General features: G+C 39.9%; 1 protein-coding gene across 19 annotated transcripts in view; it reads right to left on the bottom strand.

The window, feature by feature from the left end:
* The window catches only part of LOC144039350 (uncharacterized), a 66,245-nt gene that overhangs the window by 22,766 nt on the left and 20,691 nt on the right, over nt 1–22,788 (bottom strand). For 4 of the 19 annotated variants that reach the window (XM_077552607.1, XM_077552621.1, XM_077552615.1 and 1 more), the window contains 17 exons: nt 22,253–22,318; nt 20,961–21,023; nt 20,061–20,123; nt 19,451–19,516; nt 18,340–18,402; nt 17,730–17,795; nt 16,625–16,687; nt 15,514–15,576; nt 14,912–14,977; nt 6,594–6,659; nt 5,862–5,924; nt 5,242–5,307; nt 2,960–3,022; nt 2,323–2,376; nt 2,153–2,218; nt 1,905–1,970; nt 1,422–1,484 (listed from right to left, as the gene is read on the bottom strand). In XM_077552607.1, coding sequence (XP_077408733.1) covers nt 1,422–1,484; nt 1,905–1,970; nt 2,153–2,218; nt 2,323–2,376; nt 2,960–3,022; nt 5,242–5,307; nt 5,862–5,924; nt 6,594–6,659; nt 14,912–14,977; nt 15,514–15,576; nt 16,625–16,687; nt 17,730–17,795; nt 18,340–18,402; nt 19,451–19,516; nt 20,061–20,123; nt 20,961–21,023; nt 22,253–22,318 — 1,086 coding nt within the window. The remainder of the gene's footprint in view (nt 1–1,421; nt 1,485–1,904; nt 1,971–2,152; nt 2,219–2,322; nt 2,377–2,959; nt 3,023–5,241; nt 5,308–5,861; nt 5,925–6,593; nt 6,660–14,911; nt 14,978–15,513; nt 15,577–16,624; nt 16,688–17,729; nt 17,796–18,339; nt 18,403–19,450; nt 19,517–20,060; nt 20,124–20,960; nt 21,024–22,252; nt 22,319–22,788) is intronic. The other 15 variants (XM_077552613.1, XM_077552611.1, XM_077552610.1 and 12 more) reach the window with 15 other exon arrangements.

Here is a 22,788-nt window from a genome sequence, read left to right as displayed (position 1 = left end):
GAGAGCGGATCTCATCCACCCTCAGGGCTTTTCTACCTGATGTGCCTTTTTAACCACCTCAGGAACTTCTACCCCAAAGATAGAAAGCCCGTGTCACACCGCGGTGAGGGTGTCTTGTCATTTCCTGTTTTATTGTGAAAAGTCTGACTCCTCTCGTTTCAGGTCACTTGCCCTTCCTCGTGTGGTGTCTGTGTCAACCCTGATCCCTGATTGTTTCCACCTGTTCCCCATTACCCTCATGTGTTAAATAGTCTGCGTTTTCCCTGTCTTGTGCCGAAGTGTTTTCGTTTGAGCCACTGAAGCCTGCCATAGACCACAGCCTTGATATCCAATTGCCTTGTTGCCTTTATTTGCCTTGTCTCCTTTATTTGCCTTGTCTCGTGAGAGAACCTTTGTTTGTAATTTTGTATAGCTTAGTTTTGTTTAGTCATAGAGTGATTTTTGTTTTTGAATGTAGTTGTGAACTTCCTCCCTTTTGGAGCGCTTTCAGTTAATGTTTGTATAGTCTTTATTTTTCCTCTCTCATTGAAGAGCTTTTGTTTTGTTAATTAAAAGCTGCTTTACCCTCCACCTCTTCCTCTGCGTCTGAGTCCAAAACAGCCTCGTTGTGTCAGCCCGTACGTCAGAGTACCCAAACACTGCTTCCTTAAAGGAAGGCATGTCGGTAAAATTGAAGATTTCCAATCTTTAATTTCATTGAAACATATTTTTCAATAATACTACACTGTTCAACAATATGATAACATAGATAGCAAAATAATATTTAATATACAGCCAAGTTCATTGTTGGTGTGTTGTTTTTTCAGATCTAAGCATTTGGCATAAAAGCCTAATCATAAAATTACATAGGTGTCTAGCTTTATAAATGCATATAAGTTTAAGGCGCACTGCTTCCCACTGCGGAAATGCATTATGATGGACCAGATTTTCTTCAAGACTCACGTTGGTATCGATTCTATCGATACTTGGATTGATCTTCACAGCCCTCGTGATCAGTTGACAGCTCCACCCCTCTCTTCACTCGCAAATCCAATGACATGACCACAAAGTCGATTATCAAACTGTGGCTCAGGTTTTTCTGGTGTCAAGTGCACATATGGGCACCCTTCTGCTTGAACACGGTGTTTGTTATGGACAAGCCAAGATGAGCACCGATGTCCAGCAACGGAACATCGCTCAGGTTCTGATCGAGGGGGGCCGTTCCTCCCAATCACGTACTTGCAGGTCTGGGTTTGACCTGTTTTTGACCATGTAATATAATCAATAGGAATATACTAGCTGTTTGCAAAATTGCCAGTACCTGTTTTTGAAGCTAAACCTCCACCTTACTTGCCAGATATGTCTATGAATTTTTTTTATTTCTTGTGACTGGTTGTGATGGCCTTTTGGAAATTTAAAAATGTAACTATTTAAACTCTTACTTGTTGGGATTGTGTCTCCATCAGTTGTCCTAGTGTTGGTAACTATTGTAGTAAATGGTGTGTCTGCAAAAGATCCAGAATTTAGAAAATCATTTGAAGAAATCAACATTCACAAGATCTACTTTGAACATATTTCTGAAGACATTGTAATTAGTGATCTAGGACGTAAATCATCAGTTATCAGGCACCCGTTCTATGGAACCAATTTCCTGAGTCGGTCCGGTAGGCTGACAGTCTTTCATTGTTGAAGATCAAAAGTAAATAATTTCTGTTTACTAAGAAATATGGTCAGGAATGTCATATTATATATGTATATAATTTTTCAATTACAGGTAAGTAAATGAAGATTCTGTATGTATCTGGTGTGAGGTGTGTGTGTGTGTGTGTGTGTGTGGGGGGGGGGGGGGGGTAAAGATTTGGCATGCAAATAACTGATGATATTTCAATTACTGGTAAGTGGTAAGTAAGAGATAATTGGCTCACTTGCTGTTGTGGCTGTTGTCGTTGCTACAGTTGGAGTGTTTGAAACAGTTGGGGAAAGAAGTGTGACTGCAAGAGATGTAACAATTATAATCATGAGTTCTAATTGTATTGTGAATGAACAAAAATCAACATATTGTTCAAGACTTTATTCTGAAGACACTGTACTATTTTATTGCTAAGAAATTATGTCGGAGTAGTATGTAACGTGTGGGAGATTATTAGGCCAAATAGTATCAATGAACACTTACTTGTCACTGTTTTTGTTACTCCAGTTGTGGTGGTGAGTAAAGTGGTGGTAGAGTCCAGTCTTGTGTCTGTAAAACAGGTACTTTGTTGAAACCAATAATGCTCAATTGCACAAACAGAAGAATTGATTTAATGACATGACAAGATTGATGAATAGACATGATTGACTCACGTGCTGTTGTAGGAATCGCAGTGGTTGAAACAGCTGTTGAAACCAGTGTTGTGTCTGCAGGATCATTGTTTAAAAAGCATACACAAAAAAAACGCATTCAGATATGTTGATTGACATTGACTGTGGTTGGATGAGAAGTATAAGCATATCCTATTCCTCCACACTATTGGTTTGTACGCAATCCATCACACTGACACGACACATACAGTAATCAATCAATAAATGGAAGAAAAATCGTCACAGTAGGACATAGAGAGCAGACGTTGGAGCCTGACCCTAAAAATGTCTGTGGCAAAGAACTTAAACCAAAAGTCCCAACCGATTACCCACAGTGAGAAGGCTAATAGCCAGATAAGCCCAGCCAACCCTTGTACATCCGTGGCCATACCTGGAAGAATTGTTCAAAATTGTTGGATGCCTTTTTTACCCTTCCATTACTTTTATACTTAAACATCAGCAACACAAATTTGATCAGTTTTTGACCACTTGTTGAACATAATATAACCCACAAGAATTGACTGGATGTCTTCCAGTACCTATTTTTGTTTCTAATCCTTCGCCTTGCTTGCCAGATATGTCTATAAAAAGAATGTTTAAAGATGGGATAATCACAAATGTAACTTTTCAAAACTCTTACTTGCTGGTGTTGTGAGTCCAACAGTTGTTGGAGTGTTGGCAAATGTTGTAGTAAATGGTGTATCTGCAAAAGAGATCCAGAATTTAAAGAATCATTTGCACAAATCAACATTTACAAGATCTCTTTTGAGCATATTTCTAAAGAAATTGTAATTAGTGATACAGGATTTACACCATTCAATTTCCAGACATTGGTTGTATAGAATCAGGTCCCTATGCGGATCTGCAAGGCTGACACTCTTTAATTATTTAAGATCAAACTTGAGTCATTCCAATTTTTTCTTTAAAATATGTTCAGGAATGTTGTATAGCCTTGTTTGTTTTTTGCGTCCCAATACCTCGGGTGTCGGATACGATCTATTGCTTTCTCTCTCTCTCCCTCTCTCTCTCTGTCACTATCTCTCTCTAGCTATCTCTATCTCTCCCTCTATCCCCCTCTCATTCCGTCCCTCTTTCTCTCTCTCTGCCCTTCTGTCTCTATCTCCTCTGTCTCTATCTCTCTGTCTGTCTCTGTCTCTCTCTCTGTCACTCTCACTGTCTCTCTGTCTGTGTCTGGGTCTGTGTCTCTAACTATCTCTCTCTCTCTCCCTCTCTCTATCTCTGACTGTCTCTGCTTCTCTGTGTCTCTCTCTCTCTCTGTCTCTCCTCCGTCTCCTCTGTCTCTCTGTCCCTGTCTCTCTGTGTCTGTCCCTCTCCCTCTCTCTCTCCTCCCCTCCCTCCCTTCCTCCCTGTCTTTCCTTTTCTCTACTCTTTAACCCAACCAGTTAAGGGAGCCGACCGCTCCACAACTGGACCTTGGGTCTGCTCAAGGTTTCTTCTTGTTTTAACTATTTTTTTTTTGCAGACATTGGTTTGTCGTAGCGTTATTGTATTTTAGATACAAATTTATAAACTCTTGTCAATGTTGTTGATTGTCAGGATGGGGGAGCTTGAGGACCCAAATGCGGGAAAACAGGACAAGGAGGCAGATTCAATCAAAAGAGGGATTTAATTCAACCAAAAACAAGAAGGCAAACGAAAACTAGAACCAAAACATGAACCAAAACATGAACCAAAACATGGGGGGAACAACAAGGCAAAAAACTAGAGATGGGACGTTTGACACTGAGACTCCGGAGCATGTGTCAGCCGAGTGAGACAGACTGCTCAAAACAATGTATCAAAAGCCGCGATGAAACCTCCGTGATCACGTGCTGATGACGTATGCGGCTTTATGCGCGCTAATGAGATACCGGAAATTATGTAACTGATTCAAACCTTTTGGCGCGGTGTCAGGCGCACAATTCCCTCATGTAGACATTTGCTTCACTTTATGTTCACCTGGAAAAGTTAGTTATTCGGTATGTTTCCAACAAAAGTACTCCCACAATGATGCATTTAAAGTTTCCAATTATGCATTATTTTTAAATCGTGTGTAGAAGATACAGGCTTGACCCAAGTATTTTCCACCGAGTTGCTATAAGCGCTTCTCCAAGACCCTCAGTCACATCTCCCAAAGACTGATGTTGAAATACTTGTCATCTGGCTTCACAGCGCACTTGTGTCATATCCAAATTATGTTTATAAAAATCGAATGAGTAACAGGACATCATATTGAACCAAAGTACTGGTACAGTGTCAAAATATTGCAACACTTCCATGTGTACCCGATGATCATTAGACAGACACAAATGTAAGACTGAATGTACTGGTGTTATGTTGGAATATAAATCAATCAGGCGAATCACTTTGAAGATTATAGCTGCTAAGACTCCAGCTGACCACCAGATGTCACCGGTACGATCTATCTTATGGGGCTTTGAAACTTCGACTCTTTTTCCAAATCAATCAGCCGAAAGCCTCAAAAGCTTCACAAGGGTTCATTGTCCCATCTCTACAAAAAACGCGCAGCATGACATGGGGAAAAGACAAGGCAAAAACGGGCAGTATGACACGAGGAAAAACAATGAACCGACACAGACAGATGGGCGACAGCAGACTAAGTACACAGACACTAACAACACAACAAGACACACCTGGGCAAGACACAAGTGGCTGAGGGCACTGATTGGATCACACGAGGAAGGGCAGAATCACACTTAACAAGACAAGGAAGACACACAAGGAAAACGGATCCAAACATGACATTGATGTTACAGTGTCATGTGAAAGCGTAAAAATGTAGATACTGTATGTATCTGGTGTGAGGTGTGTTTGTTTGTGTGTGTGGGGGGGATTTTGCATGCAAATAACTGATGATATTTCAATTACTGTTAAGTAGTAAGTAAGAGATAATTGGCTCACTTGCTAGTGTGGCTGCTGTCGTTGCTACAGTTGGAGTGTTTGAAACAGTTGTGGAAGGAACTGTGTCTGCAAGAGATGAAACAATAATAATCATGAGTTCTAATTGTATTGTGAATGAACCAGAATCAACATATCTTTCAAGACTTTATTCTGAAGACACTGTACTTTTGTATTACTAACATAATAATATAGTAATCAAAAAATAAATTAAAGAAAAATCGTCACAGTAGGACAGAGAGAGCAGACGTTGTAGCCTGACCCTAAAAATGTCTGTGGCAAAGAACTTAAACCAAAAGTCCCAACCGATTACCCACAGTGAGAAGGCTTATTGCCAGATAAGCCCAGCCAACCCTTGTACATCTGTGGCCATACCTGGAAGAATTGTTCAAAATTGTTGGATGCCTTTTTTACCCTTCCATTACTTTTATACTTAAACATCAGCAACACAACTTTGATCAGTTTTTGACCACTTGTTGAACATAATATAATCCACAAGAATTGACTGGATGTCTTCCAGTACCTATTTTTGTTTCTAGTCCTTCGCCTTACTTGCCAGATATGTCTATGAAAAGAATGTTTAAGATGGGAAAATCTCAAATGTAACTTTTCAAAACTCTTACTTGTTGGTGTTGTGGGACCAACAGTTGTTGGAGTGTTGGTAAATGTTGTAGTAAATGGCGTGTCTGCAAAAGAGATCCAGAATTTAAAGAATCATTTGCACAAATCAAATCAGGGTGTCGGATACGATCTCTCTCTCTCTCTCTCTATCTTTGTCTCTCTCTCTCTGTCTCTGTTTCTGTCTCTGTCTCTCTCTCTGTCTATCTCTCTCTCTCTCTATTGCTCTATCTCTATCTATTTCTATCCCTCCCTCTTTCCCCCACTTTCTCTATCTCTCTGTCTCTCTCTTTCTCTCTCTATCTCCATCTCTATCTCTGTCTGTCTCCGTCTGTCTCTGTCTCTCTGTCTCTATCTCTGTCTCTCTCTCTCTCTCTCTCTCCCCCTTCCTTCCTGTCTTTCCTTTTCTCTACTCCTTAACCCAACCAGTTAAGGAAGCCGACCGCTCCACAACTGGACCTTGGGTCTGCTCAAGGTTTCTTTTTGTTTAAAAAAAAAAATAATTCTGGAGACATTGGTCTGTCATAGCGTTATTGTATTTTATATAAGAATTTATCAACTCTTGTCATTGTTGTTGATGTTACAGTGTCATGTGAAAGCGTAAAAATGTAGATACTGTATGTATCTGGTGTCAGGTGTTTGTGTGTGTGTGTGGGGGGGTGTCAAAGATTTTGCATGCAAATAACTGATGATATTTCAATTGCTGGTAAATGGTAAGTAAGAGATGATTGGCTCACTTGCTGGTGTGGCTGCTGTCGTTGCTACAGTTGGAGTGTTTGAAACAGTTGTGGAAGGAACTGTGTCTGCAAGAGATGAAACAATAATAATCATGAGTTCTAATTGTATTGTGAATGAACAAAAATCAACATATCGTTCAAGACTTTATTCTGAAGACACTGTACTATTTTATTACTAACATAATAATAATATAGTAATCAATAAATAAATTGAAGAAAAATCGTCACAGTATGACAGTTAAAGGCCAGCCAACTCTTGTACATCCGTGGCCATACCTGGAAGAATTGTTCAAAAATTTTGGATGCCTTTTTTTTACCCTTCCATTACTTTTATACTTAAACATCAGCAACACAACTTTGATCGGTTTTTGACCACTTGTTGAACATAGTATAACCCACAAAAATTGACTGGATGTCTTCCAATACCTATTTTGTTTCTAATCGTTCGCCTTACTTGCCAGATATGTCTATGAAAAGAATGTTTAAGATGGGAAAATCACAAATGTAACTTTTCAAAACTCTTACTTGTTGGTGTTGTTGGAGTGTTGGTAAATGTTGCAGTAAATGGTGTGTCCGTAAAAGAGATTCAGAATTTCAAGAATCACTTGCACAAATAAACATTTACAAGATCTCTTTTGAGCATATTCCTAAAGAAATTGTAATTAGTGATGCAGGATGTACACCATTCAGTTTCCAGACATTGGTTGAATAGAATCAGTTCCCTATGCGGTTCTGCAAGGCTGACACTCTTTAATTATTTAACATCAAACTTAAATAATTCCTATTTAAAAAAATTAAAAAAAAAAAAGTCAGGAATGTTGTATAGCCTTCTTCATTTTTTGCGTCCCAATACCTCGTGTGTCGGTCTCTCTCTCTCTGTCTCTGTTTCTGTCTCTCCCTCTTTCCCCCACTTTCTCTATCTCTCTCTCTCTGTCTCAGTCCGTCTCTCTATCTCTCTATCGCTTTCTCTCTCAATCGCTCTATCTATCCATCTGTCTCTCTCTTTCTCTCTCTATCTCCATCTCTATCTCTGTCTGTCTGTCTCTGTCTCTCTGTCTGTCTCTACTTCTCTCTCGCTCTCTGTCTGTCTGTCTCTGTTTCTCTGTCTTTCTGTCTATGTCTATGTCTATGTCTACGCGACTCTGTTTTGCACGCCGTGGATGCGTTGGCAGCGGGCGTAAATGCCTCCGTTAAACAATTAGAGGATACTTTATATGAAGTATTGGCTATGAAGGATGACCCGTAGGACCGATTGAACCAGGCGAGTGCTTTCGGTTTAGAACTGACTAGACATGCGGAAGTACCACAGTTACTTCGCAGAAAATGGCGTGCCATTCTTTCTCGTTTTGAAATAGCTGCACATGACGAATTGACACAACAACACCGTTCATTACAGTCTGAACGGAATAAATTGTTTACACAACGAGAACGTGATATGACTAATGAAGCTTCTAATGTATTGGCGAACAGCTATTAAATTTAAGATGTTTAGAGGAAGCTGGCTTATCTGAGATGTGTGCTTCTACGGGGTGAAGTTATGTGTGTGCGTGCGTGTGTGAGCAGCATTTGAGGAAGGTGTGTGAATTGAAGGGAACATTCTTTGTTATAAAATGACTAGGCTAAATTCTGTGATTGTTGCGTTTGTATGTGCCTTCATTAGGTTGAGAAGTTGAGGAACAATTGTTGAATAATTGCATTGGGAACTGGGAGAGAGATTGGATGAGAGATGTGTATGTGGAATGTTTGTTGAATGTTTCTGTGACCCTGACAATGGAAAAGTGGATTGCGTAATTTCCTTGGGGAGTGTTGAAGTAGAAGGGCAGTTTTTGTGTTTTTTCTCCTCAATGCCTTTATGAAAATGGAGAAGTACAGGAGTAAAGTGAAAGGAGGACTGAGTTTGTTGGAGACAGATTTGTGGGGATGGGGGTGTCTTCTATTGTTTTAGGAGGTAGAGGTGTAATTTTTTTTTGGGACAAGCAACATCTGGTTGCAATCCTTTGTGTGTGTGTGTGTGTGAATAGCAGGGGTCTTCTGATGCTAATCTGTTAGATTAAATTGTTCCTGTTAAGCGGAAGGATAAAGAGGTTTAGATGATAACTACAGTCCACTATCCATATTATTATTTTTTTTAATCAGGTCTGCTTTTTATAGTTGAATGTGGAGTAATTTTTTTTAAATTGAAATTTTCATTTTTTTTATTTTTCCCCTGCATCTCTGATGACTCATTCGTAGGTGTGAAAATGACTTAACCTTTGTTCTGTCTCCGAGTCCCATTTCAGAATTTGAAGTTGGCCATTTTGCGTTCAAGTCCCTGAGACTGGACAGAACTTCCCATGAGGGCGCCAACTGGGAGTTCTCACATTTTTAACATCATTTTAGGTGATATGTAATTAAAAATAATCTAAGGTCGACAAATACGAAAGTACAGAAACACTACTTGCTACGGATTGCTCCCAATCCCGGAAATTGTCATATCTGACTTGATGTTTGACCAAAAGCTGACAAGGAGGCTGCGGCCTCCAGTGACCGTGCTCTTGTGGAATATTCATTGAAAACTGGACACTTGCCAACTGACTCTGTACTATATTCGTACGTTTTTAGAGCAAGCTGTCCTATCTCATCTTAAATATTATTTACGAAGGTATGCAAAAGATATCAAATTAAATAATGTAAAACATAACAATACTGAATTATAATTAGCAATTATTTAATTGCAAACTTTCAGAATTTATTTTTTTTTAATAATTAAAAAACAAAAGAGGATTTTGTTCTTCCGGCTTTCTACTGATATGTCATCACCTAATAATGTTGGGGCAGATTTTATTATGTTTCAATCAGTGCCGTTCATTGATCGAGATCATTGCTTCAACTGTGGTCGAGCCGGCCACTGGGCAAATGACTGCCGACAGCACTCACGTGGCATCCAGAGCAGAGGCCGCCAGCAACAAAGAGGGCGTGGCTACTACCAGCAGAGGGGATGTGGCTCACGTACAGTGTCATCACAACAGCAACAAGGGACCAATGATTGACATTACGGTAGGCGGAACTTCCTTATGACATTGCCACCTGGAATTTCCCTCACCACTGATGGCATTTCGCTGGTTGATTTAAAGGAGAACAAACTACTCTCAATCTGACATCTCTAATACACACGCAGTGCTTCGCACAGACTTTCTTGCATGCATTCGTGTACGCCCCGAACTGTCCCGTGAATCTTATGGGAAGGGATCTTCTCATAAAAACTGCTCCATTAATCCAGTGTGGGTCGGAAGGACTTACGCTTCAGTTCCCAGATGGACATACTTATCACTGCGATGGTGACTCCGCCTTGACCCAGAATGTCTCCTTGAGTTCGTAATCTCAGATCATATGATGCGGTATCTGACTGTGTACACTGCACTCTATTTTTGACAGGTGTAGGTGATGACATATACAGTAAAGCATTCCGTACAGTTGCTGACAACGCCTGAGAGTTGCGTGTGGGTGGTCTGTTCGCAGCACACGGCGAAACATTTGGGTCCATTTGTCCTGGCCTGCACAAAAGCAACTAATTGGCAACAGTCTATACACACAGATTTATTATATTCTAAAACTCTTGATGCCTATTTGATTAAATCTGATTTGTTTGCTTCCATGTCTGTTTTAGAACAATCAGCTTTTGGACCGACATCAACAAAGGGAGACATCTGAACAGCAAGCTTGATGGTGACATGTTAAAACTAAAGAACTAAACTAAACTGCTGCACTGTGGTCTATTGACCCAACTGATGTGGGCCTGTCTAAAGTGGCTCTAGTAACTTTTAAAATTAATACCCCACTCCGTTTGGGTGCCGCAATATTAATGACAAATGAAGGGCGACTAGATATCTTAGGAATAATTGATGGTTTGCTGAAAACGGGGGTTCTTTGTAAAATTAATGGGCCTAGCTACAATATTTCTATTTTTATAGTAGAAAAGAAAATACTGGTAAATTTCGTATGGTTTCGGAAATTGAAAACTGCTTATGTGAATAAGGGTAGGATAAAATTTATTTCAATCTTAAGTACTATATTTTCCGTTATTTGATGCTTGTTGAATTTGGACTTCTAATTTTTTGCCCATTTCTCTTTTATAACTGGCTTCTGAATTTGGACTCAGATGTGGAACACTTACGGCGAATTTGCTGGTTAACTTTTTAATTTTTGATGAAGCTCACAGCACTGTGATCATTGGATCCCACGGGGATGAGATTCTAGCAATTTGTTCGCTGCTGCAGTTTTTACATACTGGTCTGAAAATGATCTGAGTTGATCTTTTATCAGATGGGGGAATTACTGGTCTGTCTGTGTGTATCGTCATGAAGGAAGATATGCACACAAACAGTCCATGTTGAATTAAATAAATATAGAACTATAAGTTAGTCTCAATGTGATAATAATATAGTCTGTGAGAATGAATGAATTCACAGGAGGACAATTGAAGGTGATCGCACTTTGACCATGGAGGACAGTAAGTTTTGGCAAAGACGACACTCATGGCGGAAATAAGGTGAATATGTTCTATTTCCGAAACAATTGAAGGATCTCTCCCCAGGGTGCTCACGGTCAGGCCGGACGTGACAGCTCTGGGGTCAGATGTTATTTTATGATTTTTACTTGCTGGTGATAGTTGCATTTATTTTATGGCTGAAAGCACATTCATACCATATCTATAACAGTAAATATCATGGTAAAACATTTGATTAACTCTTTTACTGCCAAAGACGTTAAATGACGTTCTGCAAAAACCTACGGAGGAGCGCCAAAGACGTTAAAAGACGTCCTCCCATTTTTTTTTTTTTTTTTTGAAACGGGTGCTGGGAAGGCTTGCGGAGCTCTCCTGAAAGTTTTAAGCAGGTTTTTTGAGCCTAATGACTATTTTTGGCCCCTAGAGGGCAGCGATGACTCTCTTTTGACAAGATCGGGTGGGCGTCAGTAGAGGCGGAGCTAGAGCGTTGTGCAGGAGATCAGAATGGAAAACAAAGGAAAAATGGCGGCCGGTCGCGAGGAGCTAACGCCAGAGCCGTTTTTTTCAAAGTCCAAAAGCATCGCTAAAAAAGCACATTGTTGATGACGATGATCATCATCGATGATGAAGATGATGGTGACTCCGTGGTTGGAAAGCATTGACGCGGCAGTAGAAGACGTTAGATGGAGCTAGATGGAGGAGGGAACGGGCAATGGCGAGCGTTTGCAAGCAGCTCTACACTTACAAGACGAAAGGCATCGACCAACGCTAAAATAGTACATTGATATCCATGATGATGAAGGTGAATCCGAGCTTGACGGCGAAATTGGAACCGCTGACGCGGCGGCTATGACGGTGTCGTAACGCGAAGCGCAACCGAGCACGCACAGGCGGACGTTCGATCGGACGACGGAGAGTGCCCCGAGTCCAATGCATATTCATCGGAGGAAGTGTGTACAGTCTGCTACTTGCTTTTTATTCCCCGGAAAAAAAGGCCGTCAAGAAAGTGTAACATTTGCACGCAAAACGGACCAATGTGAAAGTGAAAGTAAACTGTTGTGCGAGTCCTGGCGTCTCCTTGCACGCAGGAGAGCGTTACAAAAGGAAAAACTGTATTTGAAACATCCACATAATTGTAAGTAGTACCACAGTTGCACACATTTGTAAATAGTTTGCGAAATTGTTTTGTCAAATTGTTACACTGTTGAATGGAAATAAACGTATTTTGCAATCAAAAAACACTTTTTCATTGTTGGTGAAAGCGTTTTACAGAAGTAAAGCACTATTTAGGTGTTTGTGGCATCATTCATGGACAAAAAGAAGTGTACAATTCACTAGAGTGCATGAAATAACATCGTTTCACAAAAAGCTCTTTTTCTCCGTTTTTTGTTTCAAAAGAGAGAATTTCGGTGAAAGTAACCATTTTCTATTGTTGATTACTGAAGAACGGAATAAGGTAGAAACAAACTTTTTTTTTCCTGATGAAAGCTGAGAGTCCAATCTTTCATTTGGTAGTATGTGTGTTTCCATAGTCCAAACACAACATTTTCTGTGGACCTTGAAAGATCACTCAAAATGCTTAAATCGGCTGGCACTGGCGACAACCCGTTTTTGAAAACGTCTGGCAGTCAAAGAGTTAATCATTATATACCATCATATGGGTTTCCTAGGAAAATTTGATCAGACAATGGAACCCATTTATAAGCTGTAGACAAAATTGGCCTCATCAGATTTGAATTGGCTATAAGATTTTCATTGTTGCATTAATGAATGTGCAAGGTCATTAAACTCAGCCAAAGGCTGGATTCTGATTGAATGTCACAACAAACAGAATTTTTTCCCCAGGACGGACCTACAGAACTTCACTAACATTTACTAACTCCAAACTAACAAAAACTACCAGATGCTCTTTCAAAAAGAAGGAATTGTGAATATGTATGTTTATAAGTGACTAAATGAAAATGTCCTGCACCCAGATTGGGTGATGGAGAGGTCAATCTGGTCCAGTTCACTGGGAACACATCGTTCCACATCTTGTCTATCAGACCCGCCGGGTCCGCTTCCTGCTCAAGCGCTCCCACCAGCAGGAACCACCTGACGATTCAACTGGAAAACCATGCCTGCTTCCAGTGTCCACCTGACGAGCTGCCCGCGGAGGAACTCACTCAATGGAGATTGAGTCACCCGCTGGATCTGGCTCAACGCTCCCACCAAGGGGAACCACCTGATGATACGCCTGGAAAAGCTGATTCAGTGTCCGGCTGCCTGCTTTCGTGAAGGATATCACTCAATGAAGATTGAGTCACATGCCCTTTTTTCCCAGTCATCATTCCACAAATGAGTCACACTTTCGGAAGATAACCCCGGTGGCCTATCCTTGGATCTCTGGCAATTGACCAGGGTTCTGAAAGAAGCTGACAACGCCCCTTTCAACAAAAACAAAACTGACAAACACCCTGAACTTCATCAAGACATGGTTTCACAAGAACACATCTGCTGCTGCATTGCGAAGGATTTTCTCGAACATAACCACAACACATCGTGTTCATATATGATATGCTTATTTCACTGAAAAATCTTTTAATGAATCACATTGTTTTTGACATATGACTGGCCTCCTCTCCTGCTAAAAGAATGTTTTCATTTGCTCTTATTTTAATGTTGCGCCAGCCATTTGCGACGATGAAGATCCCGCTGGAATCTTTCTGTAAAAATGTTTAAATGTTTAGTTTTTGGGCTCTTTCAAGCCCAATTGGAGGAATGTTAACATTGTTAACATTTTTAATTCTTTATTTTATATTTTAACCATTTTGAATTTAGTTATAGATGTGTAGATGCACATCTACACAGGTGTAATAATGTCAAACTCAATATAACTCGACCTTAACCTATCTGTTATCTTGTTTTGTCTAAATTCCCTGTTTTGTCCTGTTTGTGAAAATTCAAGTTCAATCTAGCATACTGAGATTCTGTTTTGTCTAAATGTGAAAGTTCAATCTAGCATACTGAGATTCTGTTTTGTCTAAATGTGAAAGATCAACCTAGCATACTGTGAGAATGTAATCTGATTTTCTTATTTGATGGGAGGAGAGAGGCGTTTTTCTGTACAAACTCTGATTGTAATAAAAGGGCTGTGTCTCCTGGGGGAAGGGACACACATTCTTGGATGACACTGCTTGGGTGATATGCAATTGTGTGACCAGAGATCTCTGTAATAAATCCACCTGGCAAGGACCCTCTTCACAAGAATCTCATCTTTGATTTATTTGAACACGCAAAAGATTACAAATTATATTATAATCCTTCACTATCGATCTGTCTCTCTCTTTCTCTCTCTATCTCCATCTCTGTCTGTCTCCGCCTGTCTCTGTCTCTCTCTGTCTCTCTGTCTGTCTCTACTTCTCTCGCTCTCTGTCTGTCTGTCTGTTTCTCTGTCTTTCTGTCTATGTCTATGTTTCTGTCTCTGTCTCTGTCACTGTCTCTCTCTCTCTGTCTCTCTCCCTTCCTCCCTGTCTTTCCTTTTCTCTACTCTCTAACCCAACCAGTTAAGGCAGCCGACCGCTCCACAACTGGACCTTGGTCTGCTCAAGGTTTCTTTTTGTTTTAAAAAAAAATTCTGGAGACATTGGTCTGTCGTAGCGTTATTGTATTTTAGATAAGAATTTATAAACTCTTGTCATTGTTGTTGATGTTACAGTGTCATGTGAAAGCGTAAAACTGTAGATACTGTATGTATCTGGTGTGAGGTGTGTGTGTGTGAGGGATTTTGCATGCAAATAACTGATGAATTGTCAATTACTGGTAAGTGGTAACAAAGAGATAATTGGCTCACTTGCTCCTGTGGCTGTTGTCGTTGCTACAGTTGGAGTGTTTGAAACAGTTGTGGAAGGAAGTGTGTCTGCAAGAGATGTAACAATAATAATCATGAGTTCTAATTGTATTGTGAATGAACAAAAATCAACATATCGTTCAAGACTTTATTCTGAAGACACTGTACTATTTTATTACTAACATAATAATAATATAGTAGTCTATAAATAAATTGAAGAAAAATCGTCACAGAAGGACATAGAAAGCAGACGTTGCAGCCTGACCGTAAAAATGTCCGTGGCAAAGAACTTAAACCAAAAGTCCCAACAGTGGGAAGGCTAATAGCCAGATAAGGCCAGCCAACCCTTGTACATCCGTGGCCATACCTGGAAGAATTGTTGGATGCCTTTTTTACCCTTCCATTACTTTCATACTTAAACATCAGCAAGACAACTTTGATCAGTTTTTGACCACCTGTTGAAAATAATATAACCCACAAGAATTGACTGGATGTCTTCCAGTGCCTATTTTGTTTCTAATCCTTCGCCTTACTTGCCAGATATGTCTATAAAAAGAATGTTTAAAGATGGGATAATCACAAATGTAACTTTTCAAAACTCTTACTTGCTGGTGTTGTGAGTCCAACAGTTGTTGGAGTGTTGGTAAATGTTGTAGTAAATGGTGTGTCTGCAAAAGAGATCCAGAATTTAAAGAATCATTTGCACAAATCAACATTTACAAGATCTCTTTTGAGCATATTTCTAAAGAAATTGTAATTAGTGATACAGGATTTACACCATTCAGTTTCCAGACATTGGTTGTATAGAATCAGGTCCCTATGCGGATCTGCAAGGCTGACACTCTTTAATTATTTAAGATCAAACTTGAGTCATTCCAATTTTTTCTTTAAAATATGTTCAGGAATGTTGTATAGCCTTGTTTGTTTTTTGCGTCCCAATACCTCGGGTGTCGGATACGATCTATTGCTTTCTTTCTCTCTCCCTCTCGCTCTATCTCTGTCACTATCTCTCTCTATCTATCTCTATCTCTCCCTCTATCCCCCTCTCATTCCATCCCTCTTTCTCTCTCTCTGCCCTTCTGTCTCTGTCTCCTCTGTCTCTATCTCTCTGTCTGTCTCTGTCTCTCTCTCTCTGTCACTCTCTCTGTCTCTCTAACTATCTCTCTCTCTCCCTCTCTCTATCTCTGACTGTCTCTGCTTCTCTGTGTCTCTCTCTCTGTCTCTCCTCCGTCTCCTCTGTCTCTCTGTCCCTGTCTCTCTGTGTCTGTCCCTCTCCCTCTCTCTCTCCTCCCCTCCCTGTCTTTCCTTTTCTCTACTCTTTAACCCAACCAGTTAAGGGAGCTGACCGCTCCACAGCTGGACCTTGGGTCTGCTCAAGGTTTCTTCTTGTTTTAACTTTTTTTTTTTTAGCAGACATTGGTTTGTCGTAGCGTTATTGTATTTCAGATACAAATTTATAAAGTCTTGTCATTGTTGTTGATTGTCAGGATGGGGGAGCTTGAGGACCCAAATGCGGGAAGACAGGGCGAGGAGGCAGAGATTCAATCAAAAGAGGGATTTTGACCACTTGTTGAAAATAATATAGCCCACAAGAATTGACTGGATGTCTTCCAGTACCTATTTTGTTTCTAATCCTTCGCCTTACTTGCCAGATATGTCTATAAAAAGAATGTTTAAGATGGGAAAATCACAAATGTAACTTTTCAAAATTCTTACTTGTTGGTGTTGTGGGACCAACAGTTGTTGGAGTGTTTGTAAATGTTGTAGTAAATGGTGTGTCTGTAAAAGAGATCCAGAATTTAAAGAACCATTTGCACAAATCAACATTTACAAAATCTCTTTTGAGCATATTTCTAAAGAAATTGTAATTAGTGACACAGGATGTGAACAATTCAGTTTCCAGACATTGGTTGAATAGAATCAGTTCCCGATGCGGTTCTGCAAGGCTGACACTCTTTAATTATTTAACATCAAACTTAAGTCATTCCCAATTTTTTTTTAATATGTTCAGGAATGTTGTATAGCCTTGTTCATTTTTTGCGTCCCAATACCTCGGGTGTCGGATACGATCTCTCGCTTTCTCTCTCTCTCTCTCATTCTCTATCTCTCTCTATCTCTCTATCACTCCATCTCTATCTCTGTTTCTATCTCTCTCTATCTCTCCCTCTATCCCCCTCTCATTTCATCTCTCTTTCTCTCTCTCTGTCTCTCTGTCTGTCTCTGTCTGTGTCTCTCTCTCTCTCTATCGCTCCCTCTCTCTATCTCTGTTTCTCTCTCTCTCTCTTTCTGATTGTCTCTCTCTGTCTGTCTGTATCAGTCTCTGTCTGTGTCTCTGTCTCTCTCTCTCTGTCTCTATGTCTCTCTCTCTCTCTCTCCCTCTCTCTATCTCTGTCTGTCTCTGCCTCTCTGTGTCTCTCTCTCTCTGTCTCTCTGTGTCTGTCCCTCTCCCTCTCCCTCTCTCTCTCCTTCCCTCTCTCTCTCCCTCCCTCCCTGTCTTTCCTTTTCTCTACTCTTTAACCCAACCAGTTAAGGAAGCCGACCGCTCCACAACTGGACCTTGCGTATGCTCAAGGTTTTTTCGTGTTTTAACATTTTTTTCTGGAGACATTGGTTTGTCATAGCGTTATTGTATTTTAGATAAGAATTTATAAACTCTTGTCATTGTTGTTGATGTGTCATGTGAAAGCGTAAAAATGTAGATACTGTATGTATCTGGTGTGAGGTGTGTTTGTTTGTGTGTGGGGGGGGGGGGATTTTGCATGCAAATAACTGATGATATTTCAATTACTGTTAAGTAGTAAGTAAGAGATAATTGGCTCACTTGCTGGTGTGGCTGCTGTCGTTGCTACAGTTGGAGTGTTTGAAACAGTTGTGGAAGGAAGTGTGTCTGCAAGAGATGTAACAATAATAATCATGAGTTTTAATTGTATTGTGAATGAACAAAAATCAACATATCGTCAAGACTTTATTCTGAAGACACTGTACTATTTTATTACTAAAATAATAATAATATAGTAGTCTATAAATAAATTGAAGAAAAATCGTCACAGAAGGACATAGAAAGCAGACGTTGCAGCCTGACCGTAAAAATGTCCGTGGCAAAGAACTTAAACCAAAAGTCCCAACAGTGGGAAGGCTAATAGCCAGATAAGGCCAGACAACCCTTGTACATCCGTGGCCATACCTGGAAGAATTGTTCAAAATTGTTGGATGCCTTTTTTACCCTTCCATTACTTTTATACTTAAACATCAGCAACACAACTTTGATCAGTTTTTGACCACCTGTTGAAAATAATATAACCCACAAGAATTGACTGGATGTCTTCCAGTACCTATTTTGTTTCTAATCCTTCGCCTTACTTGCCAGATATGTCTATGAAAAGAATGTTTAAGATGGGAAAATCACAAATGTAACTTTTCAAAATTCTTACTTGTTGGTGTTGTGGGACCAACAGTTGTTGGAGTGTTGGTAAATGTTGTAGTAAATGGTGTGGCTGCAAAAGAGATCCAGAATTTAAAGAATCATTTGCACAAATCAACATTTACAAGATCTCTTTTGAGCATATTTCTAAAGAAATTGTAATTAGTGATACAGGATGTGAACAATTCAGTTTCCAGACATTGGTTGTATAGAATCAGTTCCCGATGCGGTTCTGCAAGGCTGACACTCTTTAATTATTTAACATCAAACTTAAGTCATTCCCAATTTTTTTTTTAATATGTTCAGGAATGTTGTATAGCCTTGTTCATTTTTTGCGTCCCAATACCTCGGGTGTCGGATACGATCTCTCGCTTTCTCTCTCTCTCTCTCATTCTCTATCTCTCTCTATCTCTCTATCACTCCATCTCTATCTCTGTTTCTATCTCTCTCTATCTCTCCCTCTATCCCCCTCTCATTTCATCTCTCTTTCTCTCTCTCTGTCTCTCTGTCTGTCTCTGTCTGTGTCTCTCTCTCTCTCTATCGCTCCCTCTCTCTATCTCTGTCTCTCTCTCTCTCTCTTTCTGATTGTCTCTCTCTGTCTGTCTGTATCAGTCTCTGTCTGTGTCTCTGTCTCTCTCTCTCTGTCTCTATGTCTCTCTCTCTCTCTCTCCCTCTCTCTATCTCTGTCTGTCTCTGCCTCTCTGTGTCTCTCTCTCTCTGTCTCTCTGTGTCTGTCCCTCTCCCTCTCCCTCTCTCTCTCCTTCCCTCTCTCTCTCCCTCCCTCCCTGTCTTTCCTTTTCTCTACTCTTTAACCCAACCAGTTAAGGAAGCCGACCGCTCCACAACTGGACCTTGCGTATGCTCAAGGTTTTTTCGTGTTTTAACATTTTTTTCTGGAGACATTGGTTTGTCATAGCGTTATTGTATTTTAGATAAGAATTTATAAACTCTTGTCATTGTTGTTGATGTGTCATGTGAAAGCGTAAAAATGTAGATACTGTATGTATCTGGTGTGAGGTGTGTTTGTTTGTGTGTGGGGGGGGGGGGGGGGGATTTTGCATGCAAATAACTGATGATATTTCAATTACTGTTAAGTAGTAAGTAAGAGATAATTGGCTCACTTGCTGGTGTGGCTGCTGTCGTTGCTACAGTTGGAGTGTTTGAAACAGTTGTGGAAGGAAGTGTGTCTGCAAGAGATGTAACAATAATAATCATGAGTTTTAATTGTATTGTGAATGAACAAAAATCAACATATCGTCAAGACTTTATTCTGAAGACACTGTACTATTTTATTACTAAAATAATAATAATATAGTAGTCTATAAATAAATTGAAGAAAAATCGTCACAGAAGGACATAGAAAGCAGACGTTGCAGCCTGACCGTAAAAATGTCCGTGGCAAAGAACTTAAACCAAAAGTCCCAACAGTGGGAAGGCTAATAGCCAGATAAGGCCAGACAACCCTTGTACATCCGTGGCCATACCTGGAAGAATTGTTCAAAATTGTTGGATGCCTTTTTTACCCTTCCATTACTTTTATACTTAAACATCAGCAACACAACTTTGATCAGTTTTTGACCACCTGTTGAAAATAATATAACCCACAAGAATTGACTGGATGTCTTCCAGTACCTATTTTGTTTCTAATCCTTCGCCTTACTTGCCAGATATGTCTATGAAAAGAATGTTTAAGATGGGAAAATCACAAATGTAACTTTTCAAAATTCTTACTTGTTGGTGTTGTGGGACCAACAGTTGTTGGAGTGTTGGTAAATGTTGTAGTAAATGGTGTGGCTGCAAAAGAGATCCAGAATTTAAAGAATCATTTGCACAAATCAACATTTACAAGATCTCTTTTGAGCATATTTCTAAAGAAATTGTAATTAGTGATACAGGATGTGAACAATTCAGTTTCCAGACATTGGTTGTATAGAATCAGTTCCCGATGCGGTTCTGCAAGGCTGACACTCTTTAATTATTTAACATCAAACTTAAGTCATTCCCAATTTTTTTTTTAATATGTTCAGGAATGTTGTATAGCTTTGTTCATTTTTTGCGTCCCAATACCTCGGGTGTCGGATACGATCTCTCGCTTTCTCTCTCTCTCTCTCTAACTCTCTCCCTCTCCCTTTCTCTATCTCTCTCTATCAAGACTTTATTCTGAAGACACTGTACTTTTGTATTACTAACATAATATTATAGTAATCAATAAATAAATTAAAGAAAAATCGTCACAGTAGGACGGAGAGAGCAGACGTTGTAGCCTGACCCTAAAAATGTCTGTGGCAAAGAACTTAAACCAAAAGTTCCAACCGATTACCCACAGTGAGAAGGCTAATAGCCAGATAAGCCCAGCCAACCCTTGTACATCCGTGGCCATACCTGGAAGAATTGTTCAAAATTGTTGGATGCCTTTTTTACCCTTCCATTACTTTTATACTTAAACATCAGCAACACAACTTTGATCAGTTTTTGACCACTTGTTGAACATAATATAACCCACAAGAATTGACTGGATGTCTTCCAGTACCTATTTTTGTTTCTAATCCTTCGCCTTACTTGCCAGATATGTCTATAAAAAGAATGTTTAAAGATGGGATAATCACAAATGTAACTTTTCAAAACTCTTACTTGCTGGTGTTGTGAGTCCAACAGTTGTTGGAGTGTTGGTAAATGTTGTAGTAAATGGTGTATCTGCAAAAGAGATCCAGAATTTAAAGAATCATTTGCACAAATCAACATTTACAAGATCTCTTTTGAGCACATTTCTAAAGAAATTGTAATTAGTGATACAGGATTTACACCATTTAGTTTCCAGACATTGGTTGTATAGAATCAGTCTATCTCTGTCACTATCTCTCTCTATCTATCTCTATCTCTCCCTCTATCCCCCTCTCATTCCATCCCTCTTTCTCTCTCTCTGCCCTTCTGTCTCTGTCTCCTCTGTCTCTGTCTCTCTGTCTGTCTCTGTCTCTGTCACTGTCACTCTCTCTGTCTCTCTGTCTGTGTCTCTATCTCTCTCTCTGACTGTCTCTGCTTCTCTGTGTCTCTCTCTCTCTCTGTCTCTCCTCCGTCTCCTCTGTCTCTCTGTCCCTGTCTCTCTGTGTCTGTCCCTCTCTCTCTCTCTCTCTCTCTCTCTCTCTCTCTCTCTCCTTCCCTCCCTGTCTTTCCTTTTCTCTACTTTTTAACCCAACCAGTTAAGGGAGCCGACCGCTCCACAACTGGACCTTGGGTCTGCTCAAAGTTTCTTCTTGTTTTAACTTTTTTTTTTTTTGCAGACATTGGTTTGTCGTAGCGTTATTGTATTTTAGAGACAAATTTATAAACTCTTGTCATTGTTGTTGATTGTCAGGATGGGGGAGCTTTAGGACCCAAATGCGGGAAGACAGGGCGAGGAGGCAGAGATTCAATCAAAAGAGGGATTTAATTAAACCAAAAACAAGAAGGTAAACAAAAACTAGAACCAAAACATGGGGGGAACAACAAGGCAAAAACCGCGCAGCATGACATGGGGAAAAGACAAGGCAAAAACGGGCAGCATGACACGAGGAAAAACAATGAACCGACACAGACAGAGGGGAGACAGCAGACTAAGTACACAGACACTAACGACACAACAAGACACACCTGGGCAAGACACAAGTGGCTGAGGGCACTGATTGGATCACACGAGGAAGGGCAGAATCACACTTAACAAGACAAGGAAGACACACAAGGAAAACAGATCCAAACATGACATTGATGTTACAGTGTCATGTGAAAGCGTAAAAATATAGATACTGTATGTATCTGGTGTGAGGTGTGTTTGTTTGTTTGTTTGTTTGTGTGTGTGTGTGGGGGGGGGGGGGGGGGGGATTTTGCATGCAAATAACTGATGATATTTCAATTACTGTTAAGTAGTAAGTAAGAGATAATTGGCTCACTTGCTGGTGTGGCTGCTGTCGTTGCTACAGTTGGAGTGTTTGAAACAGTTGTGGAAGGAAGTGTGTCTGCAAGAGATGTAACAATAATAATCATGAGTTTTAATTGTATTGTGAATGAACAAAAATCAACATATCGTCAAGACTTTATTCTGAAGACACTGTACTATTTTATTACTAAAATAATAATAATATAGTAGTCTATAAATAAATTGAAGAAAAATCGTCACAGAAGGACATAGAAAGCAGACGTTGCAGCCTGACCGTAAAAATGTCCGTGGCAAAGAACTTAAACCAAAAGTCCCAACAGTGGGAAGGCTAATAGCCAGATAAGGCCAGACAACCCTTGTACATCCGTGGCCATACCTGGAAGAATTGTTCAAAATTGTTGGATGCCTTTTTTACCCTTCCATTACTTTTATACTTAAACATCAGCAACACAACTTCACAACACAAGATCAGTTTTTGACCACCTGTTGAAAATAATATAACCCACAAGAATTGACTGGATGTCTTCCAGTACCTATTTTGTTTCTAAT

Source organism: Vanacampus margaritifer, chromosome 19 (assembly GCF_051991255.1).
Source record: "Vanacampus margaritifer isolate UIUO_Vmar chromosome 19, RoL_Vmar_1.0, whole genome shotgun sequence".
NCBI classification, from domain to species: domain Eukaryota; kingdom Metazoa; phylum Chordata; class Actinopteri; order Syngnathiformes; family Syngnathidae; genus Vanacampus; species Vanacampus margaritifer.
This window is presented reverse-complemented; position numbering and strand designations above follow the sequence as displayed.